The following is a 16,471-nucleotide window of genomic DNA, read 5'->3' on the forward strand; positions in this document are numbered from 1 at the left end:
CCCGTGTCACATGAAGACGGGGTCACAAACGGCTCAGACATTAATAGATGGTGTTTCAAAAAAAAAAAATGAAAAAGGGAACTGGAAGAGTCAGAGGAAGATCGTAGAAAACCACAAAGATAAGCCGATAGCCGACTCGTAGAGCTGAGTCCCGGCTCGACCACAAGGAAAGGGCGGTTCGTTGTCTTAAGGTGGAGCTGGTGGCACGCAGTGGCTCGGATGTTCGTACGGTAATCCCCTCTCATATGGCAGAACCTCTACCCACACCCATGGATAGCTACACCTAAGCAGCCAGACGCTGGTAGCCAAGGAAGCAGACACATAAGACGAAAACTCGTTGGGTTGTCCCGACCACAAGCAGCCGTGTCAGACTTTCCATGAAGCAGCAGATGGAGGCTGAACGCCGTGCTGATCCCTGCTGAGGCTCTTTTTTCGTGGATTTTGTGAGTAGGATCTGTCGTGGAATGGCGGACAGAAGTAGGACATATGGGACAATGTTTAAGAAACGGGCATCCAAGACCTGGAGACGTCTGAAGAATAGGTTGTCTACGCCGATAGACCCAGGTGAGCCAGCCAAGACATTGATATACTTAATGATGGTGTCCAGCACACCTATACACAATGTATATAGTATAGGAAAGAGCACAGGGGTGCTTATACTGATTTCAGGGGTGTCATTCCACCAGACCCAATCTGGGGGGGGGATATGTCCTTGACAGGACGTGTGTGTCCTAATATTTGGGTTGTGGTCCCTTTATGGGGGGCAATAAGTACTTCTGGGGTTCTTACCCATACAAGGTAAGGAGTTCCAGGGTTGTCTGTTTGGAGAGGAGTGGACTGATTTACAGTACTCTTTGGATTGGTAAGTCCTAATGTGGAACCTGGAATTCAGAGACTTGGAGAGACTTTGGGTGGGAAAGCACTTCCAACCCTGATTACAGAGTACTTCTGAGGTTCTTACCCCTATACAGTGTGAGGGGTTCCAGGGTTATTTAGTCAGAGAGGAATGGACTGATAAACAGTACTCTGGATTGGTAAGTCCTAATGTGGAACCCGGAATTCAGAGACTTTGGGTGGGAAAGAGCCTCCAACCCTGATTACAGAGTATGTCTGGGGTTCTTACCCCTATACAGTGTGAGGGGTTCCAGGGTTATTTAGTCAGAAAGGAATGGACTGATTTACAGTACTCTTTGGATTGGTATGTCCTCATTTGAAACCCAAAATTCAGAAACTCAGAGAGACTTTGGGTGGGAAAGAGCCTCCAAACCCTGATTTCAGGGACTTTAGTCTCCAAAAAGTTAACCCGTCAGCAAGGGAAGCTTAAAAAGGGGCAAGAAGAAGTCAGCACCTATCGATGAGGTGGAGTGGAGTCTTTCACGGGGGGGATTTGTCCTGGACGTGTCCCCATCATTTGGGTTGTGGTCCCCTAAGGGGGAAAATAAGAGACATTTTGAGTACTTCTGGGGTTCTCACCCATGTAGGGTGAGGGGGTTCAAGGTCACAGAGGAGTGGATTGATTTACAGTATTCTTTGGATTGGTATACCCTCATATGGTACCTAGAATTTTGGGGCCCAGAGAGACGGTTTTAAAGACGTCTGGTTGGTGGTCCCAGACTCTCCATATTACCTTATATAGAAAAGTAAACACACCCACTACAGTAGCTATTCTCAATTAATAGGGTTCCTCCAGAGGTGGCTAGGGGTTCTATTATCTATGGTTGATCGACCTCCCATCTGATGGTGCCTTCCATAGTCCAGTGCCACTACTGACCACCAATGTAAGGGACATTCTTCCCACTGATCACCAATGTAAGGAGCATTCTTCCCACTGATCACCAATGTAAGGACATTCTTCCCACTGATCACCAATGTAAGGGACATTCTTCCCACTGACCACCAATGTAAGGGACATTCTTCCCACTGACCACCAATGTAAGGAACATTCTTCCTACTGATCACCAATGTAAGGAAAATTCTTCTCACTGACCACCAATGTAAGGGACATTCTTCCCACTGACCACCAATGTAAGGAGCATTCTTCCCACTGACCACCAATGTAAGCTACATTCTTCCCACTGATCACCAATGTAAGGAACATTCTTCCCACTGACCCCCAATGTAAGGGACATTCTTCCCACTGACCTCCAATGTAAGGAGCATTCTTCCCACTGACCCCCAATGTAAGGGACATTCTTCCCACTGACCACCAATGTAAGGAGCGTTCTTCCACTGACCACCAATGTAAGGAACATTCTTCCACTGACCACCAATGTAAGGGACATTCTTCCCACTGACCACCAATGTAAGGAGCATTCTTCTCACTGACCACCAATGTAGGGGGCATTCTCAGTATCTGTTATGCATGTATGGATCATATTGGATGGGATGAGAGGGTGGATGTATATAGAATGGGAGGGGGGGGTCATTCTATATGGGGGGGAGGGGAGTGACGCTACATCATAAACTCCAGCTGCTGCACCTGTCAAGTGTTGGGACATGTTCTGGGCACACAGGCCACACTGTAGACAATAGAGACATTTATAATGTAAGGACTGGGACAGATGTGGTCACAGGAGGATCGGGTTTTTCTTGTCCGTTGTTTCTAATCCTGTCATTCTGCAGCAGCTCTTCGTTTCCTCCTCAATCTGCCACCTAACAAACCTTCATCGTTGTTTTAGTAAACCTGAAGTGTATTCCGATTAGATTTCCTCCCATTTTTAACATGCTAATGAAATACAAAATTAACTTTCCATTTCATTACATCGTTTTAGTCTCAGTAATGTCCTAACTGGGTCTCTGTGCTTCTCTATGCAATGCTGGTGGGAGAGGTCATGGGGTCATGGCTGGTGGGAGAGACCACAGGGTGCTGACCTTAACCCTACTGAACTCCTTTGGGATGAATTGTGAGCCATGTGTGAGCCAGATCTTTTTTTTTTTTTGGTGCCTAATGTGGAGCCTTGTGTGTGAGCCAGATCTTTTTTTTTCGGTGCCTAACGTGGAGCCTTGTGTGTGAGCCAGATCTTTTTCTTTTGGTGCCTAACGTGGAGCCTTGTGTGTGAGCCAGATCTTTTTTTTCGGTGCCTAACGTGGAGCCTTGTGTGTGAGCCAGATCTTTTTCTTTTGGTGCCTAACGTGGAGCCTTGTGTGTGAGCCAGATCTTTTTTTTCGGTGCCTAACGTGGAGCCTTGTGTGTGAGCCAGATCTTTTTCTTTCGGTACCTAACGTGGAGCCTTGTTTGTGAGCCAGATCTTTTTTTTGTTCGGGTGCCTAACGTGGAGCCTTGTGTGTGAGCCAGATCTTTTTTTTGTTAGGATGCCTAACGTGGAGCCTTGTGTGTGAGCCAGATCTTTTTTTTTTTTGGTGCTTAACGTGGAGCCTTGTGTGTGAGCCAGATCTTTTCTTTTTTTTGGAGCCTAACGTGGAGCCTTGTGTGTGAGCCAGATCTTTTTTGGTGCCTAACGTGGAGCCTTGTGTGTGAGCCAGATCTCTTTTTTTTTTGGTGCCTAACGTGGAGCCTTGTGTGTGAGCCAGGTCTTTTTTGGTGCCTAACGTGGAGCCTTGTGTGTGAGCTTGATCTCTTTTTTTTTTGGTGCTTAACGTGGAGCCTTGTGTGTGAGCCAGATCTTTTTTGGTGCCTAACGTGGAGCCTTGTGTGTAAGCCAGATCTCTTTTTTTTTTTGGTGCCTGACGTGGAGCCTTGTGTGTGAGCCAGATCTTTTTTTTTTTTTGGTGCCTAACGTGGAGCCTTGTGTGTGAGCCAGATCTTTTCTTTTTGTTTGGAGTCTAACGTGGAGCCTTGTGTGTGAGCCAGATCTTTTTTAGTGCCTAACGTGGAGCCTTGTGTGTGAGCCAGATCTCTTTTTTTTTGGTGCCTAATGTGGAGCCTTGTGTGTGAGCCAGATCTTTTTCTTTTGGTGCCTAACGTGGAGCCTTGTGTTTGAGCCAGATCTTTTTCTTTCGGTGCCTAACGTGGAGCCTTGTGTGTGAGCCAGATCTTTTTTTTTTTTTTTTTGGTGCCTAACGTGGAGCCTTGTGTGTGAGCCAGATCTTTTCTTTTTGTTTGGAGCCTAACGTGCAGCCTTGTGTGTGAGCCAGATCTTTTCTTTTTGTTTGGAGCCTAACGTGGAGCCTTGTGTGTGAGCCAGATCTTTTTTGGTGCCTAACGTGGAGCCTTGTGTGTGAGCCAGATCTTTTTTTTGTTAGGATGCCTAACGTGGAGCCTTGTGTGTGAGCCAGATCTTTTTTTTTTTTGGTGCCAAACGTGGAGTCTTGTGTGTGAGCCAGATCTTTTCTTTTTGTTTGGAGCCTAACGTGGAGCCTTGTGTGTGAGCCAGATCTTTTTTGGTGCCTAACGTGGAGCCTTGTGTGTGAGCCAGATCTCTTTTTTTTTTGGTGCCCAACGTGGAGCCTTGTGTGTGAGCCAGATCTCTTTTTTTTTTGGTGCCTAACGTGGAGCCTTGTGTGTGAGCCAGATCTCTTTTTTTTTGGTGCCTAACGTGGAGCCTTGTGTGTGAGCCAGATCTCTTTTTTTTTTGGTGCCTGACGTAGAGCCTTGTGTGTGAGCCAGATCTTTTTCTTTTGGTGCCTAACGTGGAGCCTTGTGTGTGAGCCAGATCTTTTTCTTTCGGTGCCTAACGTGGAGCCTTGTGTGTGAGCCAGATCTTTTTTGGTGCCTAACGTGGAGCCTTGTGTGTGAGCCAGATCTTTTTTTTTTTAGTGCCTAACGTGGAGCCTTGTGTGTGAGCCAGGTCTTTTCTTTTTGTTTGGAGCCTAACGTGGAGCCTTGTGTGTGAGCCAGATCTGTTTTGGTGCCTAACGTGGAGCCTTGTGTGTGAGCCAGATCTCTTTATTTTTTGGTGCCTGACGTGGAGCCTTGTGTGTGAGCCAGATCTTTTTTTTTTTTTTTGGTGCCTAACGTGGAGCCTTGTGTGTGAGCCAGATCTTTTCTTTTTGTTTGGAGCCTAACGTGGAGCCTTGTGTGTGAGCCAGATCTGTTTTGGTGCCTAACGTGGAGCCTTGTGTGTGAGCCAGATCTCTTTTTTTTTGGTGCCTGACGTGGAGCCTTGTGTGTGAGCCAGATCTTTTTTTTTTTTTTTTGGTGTCTAACGTGGAGCCTTGTGTGTGAGCCAGATCTTTTCTTTTTGTTTGGAGCCTAACGTGGAGCCTTGTGTGTGAGCCAGATCTTTTTTGGTGCCTAACGTGGAGCCTTGTGTGTGAGCCAGATCTCTTTTTTTTTTGGTGCCTAATGTGGAGCCTTGTGTGTGAGCCAGATCTTTTTTTGGTGCCTTACGTGGAGCCTTGTGTGTGAGCCAGATCTTTTTTTTTGTGCCTAACGTAGAGCCTTGTGTGTGAAACAGATCACTTTTTTTGGTGCCTAACGTGGAGCCTTGTGTGTGAGCCAGATCTTTTTTTTTTGGAGCCTAACATGGAGCCTTGTGTGTGAGCCAGATCTTTTTTTTTTTTTTTTGAGCCTAACGTGGAGCCTTGTGTGTGAGCCAGATCTTTTTTTTGTGCCTAACGTGGAGCCTTGTGTGTGAGCCAGATCTTTTTTTTTTTGGAGCCTAACATGGAGCCTTGTGTGTGAGCCAGATCTTTTTTTTTTTTTTTTTGAGCCTAACGTGGAGCCTTGTGTGTGAGCCAGATCTTTTTTTTTGTGCCTAACGTAGAGCCTTGTGTGTGAAACAGATCACTTTTTTTGGTGCCTAACGTGGAGCCTTGTGTGTGAGCCAGATCTTTTTTTTTTGGAGCCTAACATGTAGCCATGTGTGTGAGCCAGGTTTTTGTTTTTTCCACCCAATGTGGGGCCTCACATGTTAGCCAGGTCTTTATTTATTTATTTTTTTGCCGCCCAACGATGGGCCTCACATGTTAGCCAGGATAGCGATGCCCCCTGAACAAAATGAAAGCTAGCACCAATCATCTCTGACTCTGCCTACACCAGATTGATGCACCAAAAATACACATTCGATGTTCAATGAAGATTTATTGTGAGCTGTAAAACAGTTTTGCGGATATTTATAATTTAATTTGAATTGCTCTTCTGAAACTGGTTTTATTTAAGTCATGTGACTGGCACAGCACCAATCAGGGCTGGCCAGACACAGACTCACACTGTACAGAACATGCATCAGCAGAATAGCCCCTCCCTCGAGGATCTTTCCCTGCAGATGCTAAAGAAGTGGAAGGGATCATGTGACCACACAGCAGCGCTGCATGGAAAAGGGACTTAGAGGATTAAAAAAACAAAATACAGGGGCATGATATATATCGAGGGTATTTACCAGCTCCTTCCTTTTCTGAATGGACAGAGTCATAGTCAGTCACATTGAAGGGGGGCCCTTCATGGTTTCTTGCACCGGAGGCCCTGAAGGTTCTAGTTAGGCCTCTGGTCTGAATTGTTTGTATGAAGACTTAGATACTTCACATTACAGCCCCCTTCTCTTCTTAGATTAGGGTCACATCTCCGTCGCTGGGGAACATGTTCCCGACCCACAGAGGAACATGCTGCACTTCAGCAGAAGTGCGGGGTGTGCCATTAATTCTCATTGACACTTTCACACGTCGGCACCTATGGCACATTTTCATGAGTGCCAAACCACATGGTGCTTCAGCACCATGCAGCTTGGTGTGGCACCATTTTTTAAAAAAAAAGGGTTGAGTCTTCTTTCTCTGTGTTTCTTGTGGGTAGGGCAGCCCAGTGAAATGAATGGCTACCTTACATGTGATGTGCGTATACAAATGCGCATGCACAGATCTGAGCCAAGCCTCATATCACAATAGCCTTCTTACATCAGCATCCTCAGTCCCCCCTGCATATCACAGTCACTCCCCTCCCCATCAAAATCACCCCTTCACATTATTGTCCTAAGCCCCTTCTACTCATGATACTGTGCTAAGCCCCTCCCCTCACATATTACTGTCCTCAGCCCCCGCTATTACTGTCCTCAGCCCTTCCTATTACTGTCCTCAGACCCCTCCCTACCATTACTGTCCTCAGCCTCCCCCATTACTGTCCTCAGCCTCCCCCATTACTGTCCTCAACTCCCCCATTACTGTCCTCAGCTCTCCCATTACTGCCCTCAGCCCCCCGATTACTGTCCTCAGCCTCCCCATTACTGTTCTCAGCCTCCCCATTACTGTTCTTAGCTTCCCCATTACTGTCCTCAGCCCCCCATTACTGTCAGCCTCCCCCATTACTGTCCTCAGCCTACCCCCCCATTACTGTTCTCAGCCCCCCCATTACTGTTCTCAGCCTCCCCCCATTACTGTCCTCAGCCCCCCTTTACTGTCAGCCTCCCCCATTACTGTCTTCAGGCACCCCCTATATTACTGTCCTCAGCCCCCCCATTACTGTTCTCAGCTCCCCCCATTACTGTCCTCAGCCTCCCCCCCATTATTGTCCTCAGCCCCTCTATTACTGTCTTCAGCTCCCCCCATTACTGTCCTCAGCTCCCCCATAACAGTTCTCAGCCTCCCCCCCATTACTGTCCTCATCTCCCCTAATACTGTCCTCAGCTCCTTTGTTACCGTCCTCAGCTCCCCCCCATTACTGTCCTCAGCTCCCCCATTACTGTTCTCATTTTCCCCCCTCATTATGATCCTCAGCCCCTTTATTACTGTCCTCAGCTCCCCCATTACTGATCACAGCCCCCCCCCCCCATTACTGTTCTCAGCTCCCCCATTACTGTCCCCAGCTCCCCCCATTATTGTCCTTAGCCCCACCATTACTGTCCCCTGCTCCCCCCATTACTGTCCCCTGCTCCCCCCATTACTGTCCCCAGCTCCCCCCATTACTGTCCTTCGCTCCCCTCTCCGAATACTGTGCTCAGCCCTGCCTTACAATAATGTCCTCAGCCCCCCCATTACTGTCCTCATTCCCGACCAATTACTGTCCTCACTCCGCAACTCCCATTACTGTCCTCAGTCGTCCTTCCTCATTACTGTCCTAAGCTCCCCTTCACATTGTCCCCCCTTCTTGTCCTACCTTACACAGACAGAGCTGAAAGTGGGAGGCACAGTAGGTGTGGATAGAGGGACAGAGCTGCAAGCGGGTGATTGGTTTCTAGGACCGCACTGCATCCTAGCAACCAATCACCTGCTTTTAAACTTGGGTAACTCCCGAACTGTCCTACCTTCTTCTGTTGGCTCTGTGAGAATAAAAACAGAGATGGAAATGGCTGCGGAGCAGAATGGCTCCTAAATGGCGGAACCTTGGCAGTCCGGATGAGACGTTGACTCAGTCCAGATCCGGACCACGGTCCTCTAGTGATGCCTGATTTATATGATTTTTCTGAATGAATCATAGAAATTAACTCTTCTCTGTTTAATATCACTTTAAAGAGAGCCTGCCTACAACCAGGATCAGGCCTACTGAACCAGTCCATAGTCATCCCAGGAGGAAAGGATCCCCCTCCCCCCCCCCTTATTGCATCAGGAATTACTAACCAACCTCACCCGCCAGCATTCTGTTCTCGAAAACTGATCAAAACAGATACTACACTAACAACTACTACTAGCTCTACTATGATGCAGAACAGCGGATAAATGGGAATGAGTGGTCACCAGGAAGTGGTTGGGTGTGGTCACCGCCCATGTACTGGAGACGTTGTATTTATTTATATTTTTGTGGTTTATTTATACTTTGTATCACTTTGGAAGTGCTTGTGGCAAAGTATAAATAATGCGGTTATGATGTCATCAGTGTGGGTCAAACCACCAGGAAGTGACTCCTCCTCATCCTCTGTTTTCTCAAGTGTTGTGCCTCCTGCAAGGTGTGTGCGGCGTCCCCTGCAGGTCACATGGTGTTCTTTATTTGTACGTTACGTCGTCACATCGTGGTCCAGGCTTTGTGGACAGCAAAGAACCCAATCAGTGACATTTTCATACATTTAACATTGTAGCCACCTGACTGGTTGCTGATAGCTAGTCAGCCAGGGCAGCCGTCAGTGACAACGCACGCAGGCTAGGAATCAGCGGCGCGCACAGCGGACTCCACAACAAAGATTTTCTGTGAACAGCCTCGCTGTGCGGTGTTCCCATGAAACGTTTCCCAACAATCAGTTATTGGAATTGATGTTCCTCTTTGTGGTCGGTCCGTCTGCTCCGCAACATTCAACCCGAAACCAAAAGTTGAAAAAAAACGGTTGTGAACTGAGATGATTCGGTGAGGGGGAGGGGCCAGAACAAACATCAATATTATCATGATGAATATAAATCCATATCCTGGATCCAGAGATTGTGTGTGATCTGTTCTTTTTGGTGAATGAGTTACTTCTGACCTCTGCCCCCCCCCCTTTAGTCTTGCACAGGTGTACCAGCTCCTCCCCTTCAGTCTTGCACAGGTGTACTGGCTCCTCCCCCTTTAGTCTTGCACAGGTGTACCGGCTCCTCCCCTTCAGTCTTGCACAGGTGTACGGCTCCTCCCCTTCAGTCTTGAACAGCTGTACCGGCTCCTCCCCTTCAGTCTTCAACATGTATACTGACTCCTCCCCTTCAGTTTTCCACAGGTGTAACGGCTCCTCCCCTTCAGTCTTGCATAGGTGTATCGGCTCCTCCCCTTCAGTCTTGCACAGGTGTACCAACTCCTCCCCTTCAGTTTTCCACAGGTGTACCAGCTCCTCCCCTTCAGTCTTGCATAGGTGTATCGGCTCCTCCCCTTCAGTCTTGCACAGGTGTACGGCTCCCCCCTTCAGTCTTGAACAGTTGTATCGGCTCCTCCCCTTCATTTTTCCACAGGCGTACCGGCTCCTCCCCTTCAGTCTTGCACAGGTGTAATGACTCCTCATTTCAGTCTTGCACAGGTGTACTGGCTCCTGCCCTTCAGTCTAGCACAGGTGTACCAGCTCCTCCCCTTTCAGTCTTGCACACTTGTATGGCTCCTCCCCTTCAGTCTTGCACAGTTGTACCGATTCCTCCGCCTTTAGTCTTGCACAGATGAACCAGCTCCTCCCCCTTCAGTCTTGCACAAGTGAACTGACTCCTCCCATTCAGTCTTGCACAGGTGTACCGGCTCCTCCCCTTCAGTCTAGCACAGGCGTATGGCTCCTCTCCTTCAGTCTTGCACTGGGCTGAAATGGCTTCCTGCACACTATGAGCTTCTCACAATGTGCATTAGAAGCTGCAGCAAGTCAGATAGAGCCCCGCCTCTTTTCTAATGGGATGTGTTTAGGGATTCTCTAACACAGGGCTCAAAATTTCAAGTCCTAGGCTACTAACCATGCCTTAAGAGTAAAGCCCCGTACACACGTACCGATTGTCAGCCGTAAATATTCGGCCGATTGTAGGCTTGTTAGTATGATGCTTCCGACAGCCGACAGCGCATTTTCGGCCGAACAGAATCTGTCGTGCAGGCATTAAAATTTTTGTTGGCCAACACCAGAACGGCTGATTGTTCGCCAGTCAGTACAGATTTCGGCCGACAGACAGCAGATTTGCAAGACTGGGCATGCTCAGAAAAGAAAAAAGACAAGGAAAGTTAACCATCACATGACATCACTTCTGCAGTCGGCTGTTGTTGGCCGACAAAATTCGTGTGCAGTCTTTTGCAGTTTTCAACAGACACGACAGCACCGGACAAAAGACGGCCGATCGTTCGGCCGACGATCAGTACGTGTGTACGGGGCTTTACTCGCCACCAGTTGCCCCACCCAACCCCTACTCTGCCCCGCCCCTAAGCACACGCTCGTAAATTATCTCATGAAATGACACTGTTAAATGTTTTTTGCAGAATTAACTTACAAAAATAAATATTAACAACAACTCTAACAATATTAACATAAAGCATATCAGTACCCATCAGTACAGCCTTATCAGTGGCCATCAGTGCAACTTCATCAGTGCAGTCTCATCAAAGCCCATCATTGCCGCCTCATCAGTGGCCATCAGTACAGCCTCATCAGTGGCCCCCAGTGCTGCCTCAGCAATGCCCATCAGTGTAGCCATCAGTGCAGCCTATTAGTGCCCATCAGTAAAGCATATCGTGCTGCATTTTCAGTGAAGCTTATCAGTGCCGCCTCATCAGTGGCCAGTAGTACCGCCTCAGCAGTGGCCATCAGTGCAGCTTCATCAGTGCCCATCAGTGCAGCCTTATTAGTGCCCATCAGTGCAGCATATCGGTGTTGCCTTATCAGTGCAGCTTATCAGTGCAGCTTCATCAGTGGCCATCAGTGCAGCTTCATCAGTGCAGCCTATCAGTATGCAGCAGTGCAGCCTCATCAGTGCTAATAACGAGTAGACATTTTTAAAACATCGCCCATGGAGATTTTTATGTATCGTAGTTTGGCGCCATTCCACGAGTGTGCGCAATTTTAAAGCGCGACATGTTAGGTATCAATTTACTCGGCGTGAGTTCATCTTTCTTATTTTACAAAAAGTCGGGGTATATATATTTTTTTTCTATTAATTGAAGTGTATTTTTTAAAAAGCGCTGCGCTAAAAAACGTGTGACATAAAAAATTGCAATGATCGCCATTTGATTTTCTAGGGTCTCTGCTAAAAAAAAAAAATACATATATAATGTTTGGGGGTTCTAAGTAATTTTCTAGCAAAAAAATACTGATTTAAACCTGTAAACAAAATTGCCAGAAAAGGTTGGGTCAGCAAGTGGTTAATAAACCCGATCACTAATCCTATATAATCTTTAATAATGTAAAGGCCATGTTCGAGCAAATGTCACGCACCCCCTAACTTACCCCTCACCCCCCCTCCACCACTCATTTACTAATTTGTTTTAATAAAAAAACTCCCCAATACATTTTTGTACTCCAAAGGTTTTTTTTTTAAATGTGCAGCTTTTATTAACCACTTTAGCCCCGCTCACATGGAGGCTACTGCGGCAAAGTGCCGCGATCCCGTCCAGCTACGTAGACCTACGTTGCTGGACTCCGCCCCTTGTGGGCGGCGCTCGCGCGCCGCCGGAGGCTCGCTCCCACTGTGTTCATTCACAGCGGGAGTCGGGCCAGGGGAGGAGCAGCGGCGATTGCCGCTGCTCTGCCCCGATCGTCGGGGATCGAGTCTGGAGATCCGCCCGCTGTGTGTAAACACAGCGGGCGGATCTCCATAGTGACAGGGACTGACAGATCGGAGTGTTCAGCATAGCTGGACATCCGATCTGTCCTTGTGTCACTCAGTCACCTCCCCCCCCACACGTCAGTAAGCACCAGGCATACATTAACCCCCCCTCCTCCAATAAAATTAACCCCTTCCCTGCCAGTGTCATTTTTACAGTAACAGTGCATATTTATAGCACTGATTACTGCAGTAATGTCACTGGTACCCCCAAAAGTGTCAAAAATGTCAGTCAAGGGTCCGATCTGTCCGCCGCAATGTCGCAGTCCCGCAAAAAAAAATCGCAGATCACCACCATTACGCGTTAAAAAAAAACCCACCAAAAATGACAGAAATCTTTCCCTTAGTTAGTAAATGCAATAACTTTTGCGCAAACCAATCAAAATACGCTTATTGCGATTTTTTTTTACTAAACATATGTAGCATAAAACAAATTGGCCAAAAATTAAAAAAAAAATTGATTTTTACATTTTTTTTGGGGGGGAATTTCATATAAAAAAATGTGAAAAATATTGTTATTTTTTCAAAATAAACGCTCTTTTTTTGTTTATAGCACAAAAAGTAAAAATCGCACAGGTGATCAAATACCACCAAAAGAAAGCTCTGTTTGTGGGAAAAAAAGGACGTAAATTTCGTTTGGGTACAGCGTCGCACGACTGCGCAATTGTCAGTTAAAGTCGCACAGCGCCGAATCGCAAAAAGTGGCCTGGACGGAAGACAGCAAAATCCTCCGGTGGTAAAGTGGTTAAAATAATCCCTGATGATCCTGCCATGAAGTTCCTTGTTCCGACACTTATTGTTATAGGGGGACACTTCCTGTTATAGGTTAACACCAGACACCTTCTGTTATAGGGTGACACCAGACACTTCCTGTTATAGGGTGACTCTTCCTGTTATAGGGGTGACACCAGGCACTTCCTGTTATAGGGTGACTCTTCCTGTTATAGGGGTGACACCAGGCACTTCTTGTTGTAGGGTGATACCAGACAATTCCTGTTATAGGGTGACACTTCCTGTTATAGGGGGTGACACCAGACACTTCCTGTTATAGGGGTGACACCAGACACTTCCTGATATAGGGTGACACCAGACACTTCCTGTTATAGGGTGACACCAGACACTTCCTGTTATAGGGTGACACTTCCTGTTTTAGGGTGACACCAGGCACTTCCTGTTATAGGGTGACACTTCCTGTTATAGGGTGACACCCGACACCTCCTGTTAAAGGGTGACTTTTCCTGTTATAGGTTGACACCAGACACTTTCTGATATAGGGTGACATTTCCTGTTATAGGGTGACACCAGAAACTTACTGTTATCAGGTGACACTTCCTGTTATAGGGTGACACCTGACACTTCCTGTTATAAGGTGGCAACACTCTATTCCTGCCCCTGGATTCCTCTCTTGTGTTGTCACCCTGTCTTGTGGTGCATGCAAAAGGATGTGCCAGTGATCATTGCGCTGGCATTGTTGTTGTCACCACGAGGGAACCCGCCCCTAGGAATTGCCATGCAGCCATTACCACAGTGCCTGTAGACAGGAAGTGGCTGCAGAGAGGCGGCAGGAGATCAGCAGTTACGGAGATGTAACAAAGGACCAAAATAAAAGTGAAAACAAGGATTTTATTTTAGAAAATATAAACTGCTTAGAATTTGTAGCAAACGGAGCAAATGAAATGTCATTCAGTGAGGGCGGGGCCAGGAAATGTCACATTTTTCTGCGGAAAGCCCGGGCATGCAGCTGATCTTCCTGACCACAGGACCGGCCACGTGGATTCCCTGGTATTCGGCTTCTTCTTTCTTCTCTCCATCTGAACACTGACTTGTGTAAATGGAAGTGAAACACCAATCAGATCGCAGAGCTGCAGAGGATGATCAGCGTCTCTCTGTACTTGTATTATCTGACCCAGGGATCAGGAATGTGACAGAAATTCATGTGACCGGCTCACAGTAGTTCATTCCTGGAACTGATATTCGTATGGACTGGACACTTCATTTATATTTCTCTACTAATTCCTGTCTCACTTCTCCTGCTGCAGTCTAAGGCTTCATGCACACTAGAAAGCTAACGTTAGCACAGTGTGTAAACTACGTTTAGTAGCTTCAATGTTAAGGAGCGGGGCCGCCGTCGTCCTTAACCAGTGAATAGCTGGTACAATGTACCCCATACTTACTCATATGGGGTTGGGGCAGGATCTAGGGGCCCCCTTGTGCAAGGGAGCTTCCAGATTCTGATAAACCCCCTGCCAGCAGACCCCCACAACCACTGCCCAGGGTTGTGGGGAAGAGGCCCTTGTACACAGTGCTTTGGGGGGGGAGCAGAGCCCCCCCCCACCCTAAAGAACCCCCCCCCCTACAGAACTACTCCCACATGTTAAGGGCATGTGGCCTCGTATTGGTGGTGCTCGCTCGTCCCCCCTCCTTTCCTGGCCTACCAGGCTGCATGCTCAGATAAGGGTCTGGTATGGATTTGGGGGGGGGGACCCCACGCCTTATCTGTAGCAGACCTAAGGGCCTGGTATGGATTTGGGGGGGGGGGGCACACTATTTTTTTTTTTCCAGCAATGGGGTTTTTTTACATACAGCTGTCAGCGGAGAACCCCTCTGACAGCTGATGACTCATCTGTTGTTGAAGGGACGGCGGCCTGCTTCCCGGCCCGTTCCTTAACAACCAGCTTTTTTCTGGTTGTTAAGGATGCCGGCAGCCCCACTTCTTAATGCTACAGCTACTAAACGAAGCTTACACACTACTTTCCCTTCACGTCCTTTCCCAAAGCTAAAACAGGTAGTGAGAGGAAATCCCTCCAAAATGAGGGAATCACAGAACTAGTGTCCCCATTGTGGAGATTTCCCTTCTCTTCCTGTTATAAAACAGAAAATGGGAGGAAATCCCTCAAAAATGAGTGCCCTGGTTGGTCACATGAATCGGTGTTCCCCATTGGGGGAGATTTCTCTTTACTTCCTGTCCCATACTCAAAAAAGGAAGTAAGAGGAAATCCGTCCAAAAAGAAGGAATCCCTAAACTAGTGTCTCCATTGGGGAGATTTTCCAGATGGGATCGGGTAAATGGATTGAGATGGGATGGGTCGGGGGGATAGATAGAGTTGGGATGAGTTTGGGGGATGGATAGAGTTGTGATGGAATCAGGGGAATGGATGGAGCCAGGATGGGATCAGGGGAATAGTTGTAGCCGGGATGGAATAAGGAGAATGGATGGAGGCGGGAAGGGATTGGGGGAATGGATAGAGCCGGAATGGGATTGGGGGAATAGATGGAGATGGGATGGGTTCAGGAGATAAATAGAGTTGGGATGGGTTTGTGGGATGGATTAAGGGAATGGATCGAGCCGGGATGAGATCAGGGGAATAGTTGTAGCCGGGATGGGATCAAGGGAATGGATGGTGCCAGGGTGGGATTGAGGGAATGGATGGAGCCGGGAAGGGATTGGGGGAATGGACGGAGCCAGGATCGGATTGGGGGAATGGATGGAGCCGGAATGGGATTGTGAGAATAGATGGAGCTTGGATGGGATCGGGGGAATGGATGGAGCTGGAATGGGATTGTGGGAATAGATGGAGATTGGATGGGATCGGGGGAATGGGTTTTTGTTTAAGCTCCTCCCACTGCTAAACGCTTGGCCGCGTGCCGCAGGTCTTCTCCCTCCAAGATGAGGGAATTGCAGAACTAGTGTCCCCATTGTGGAGATTTCCTTCTCTTCCTGTTATAAAACAGAAAATGGGAGGAAATCCCTCAAAAATGAGTGCCCTGGTTGGTCACATGAATCAGTGTTCCCCATTGGGGGAGATTTCTCTTTACTTCCTGTCCCATACTCAAAAAAGGAAGTAAGAGGAAATCCATCCAAAAAGAAGGAATCCCTAAACTAGTGTCTCCATTGGGGAGATTTTCCAGATGGGATCGGGGGAATGGATTGAGATGGGTTGGATCGGGGGGGGATGGATAGAGTTGGGATGGGTTTGGGGGATGGATAGAGTTGTGATGGAATCAGGGGAATGGATGGAGCCAGGATGGGATCAGGGGAATAGTTGTGGCCGGGATGGCTACAGTGTCTCTCATTCTGAAGTTCAAATGTTGAGAGGTGTGGAACAGGTAGTGAAAGGAAATCCCTCCAAAAGGAAGGAATCCCTGAACTAGTGTCCCCATTGGGGAGATTTCCCTTCACATCCTGTTATGTTGCCAAAACAGGAAGTGAGAGGAAATCCCTCCAAACTGAGGGAACCCCTGGTTTGTCACCAGAGCTAGTGTCCCCTCATTGGGGGAGATTTCTCTTCGTTTCCTGTCCCATACTCAAAAAAGTAAGTGAGAGGAAATCCCTCCAAAAGAATGGAATCTCTGAACTAACGTCCCCATTGAGGAGATTTTCCTTCACGTCCTGTTTTATTGCCAA

The 16,471-nt window shown here is 47.7% G+C and overlaps 1 protein-coding gene across 1 annotated transcript in view; it reads left to right on the forward strand.

Moving 5' to 3' along the window:
* The first annotated feature begins 242 nt into the window (after positions 1–242).
* The window catches only part of STARD8 (StAR related lipid transfer domain containing 8), a 164,959-nt gene continuing 148,730 nt past the window's right edge, over positions 243–16,471 (forward strand). The window contains exon 1 of the mRNA XM_082263529.1: positions 243–564. Within this exon, the coding sequence (XP_082119655.1) occupies positions 465–564 (100 nt within the window). The 5' untranslated portion in view covers positions 243–464. The remainder of the gene's footprint in view (positions 565–16,471) is intronic.

Source organism: Pelophylax lessonae, assembly GCF_965119305.1.
Source record: "Pelophylax lessonae genome assembly, chromosome: 7".
NCBI lineage: Eukaryota > Metazoa > Chordata > Amphibia > Anura > Ranidae > Pelophylax > Pelophylax lessonae.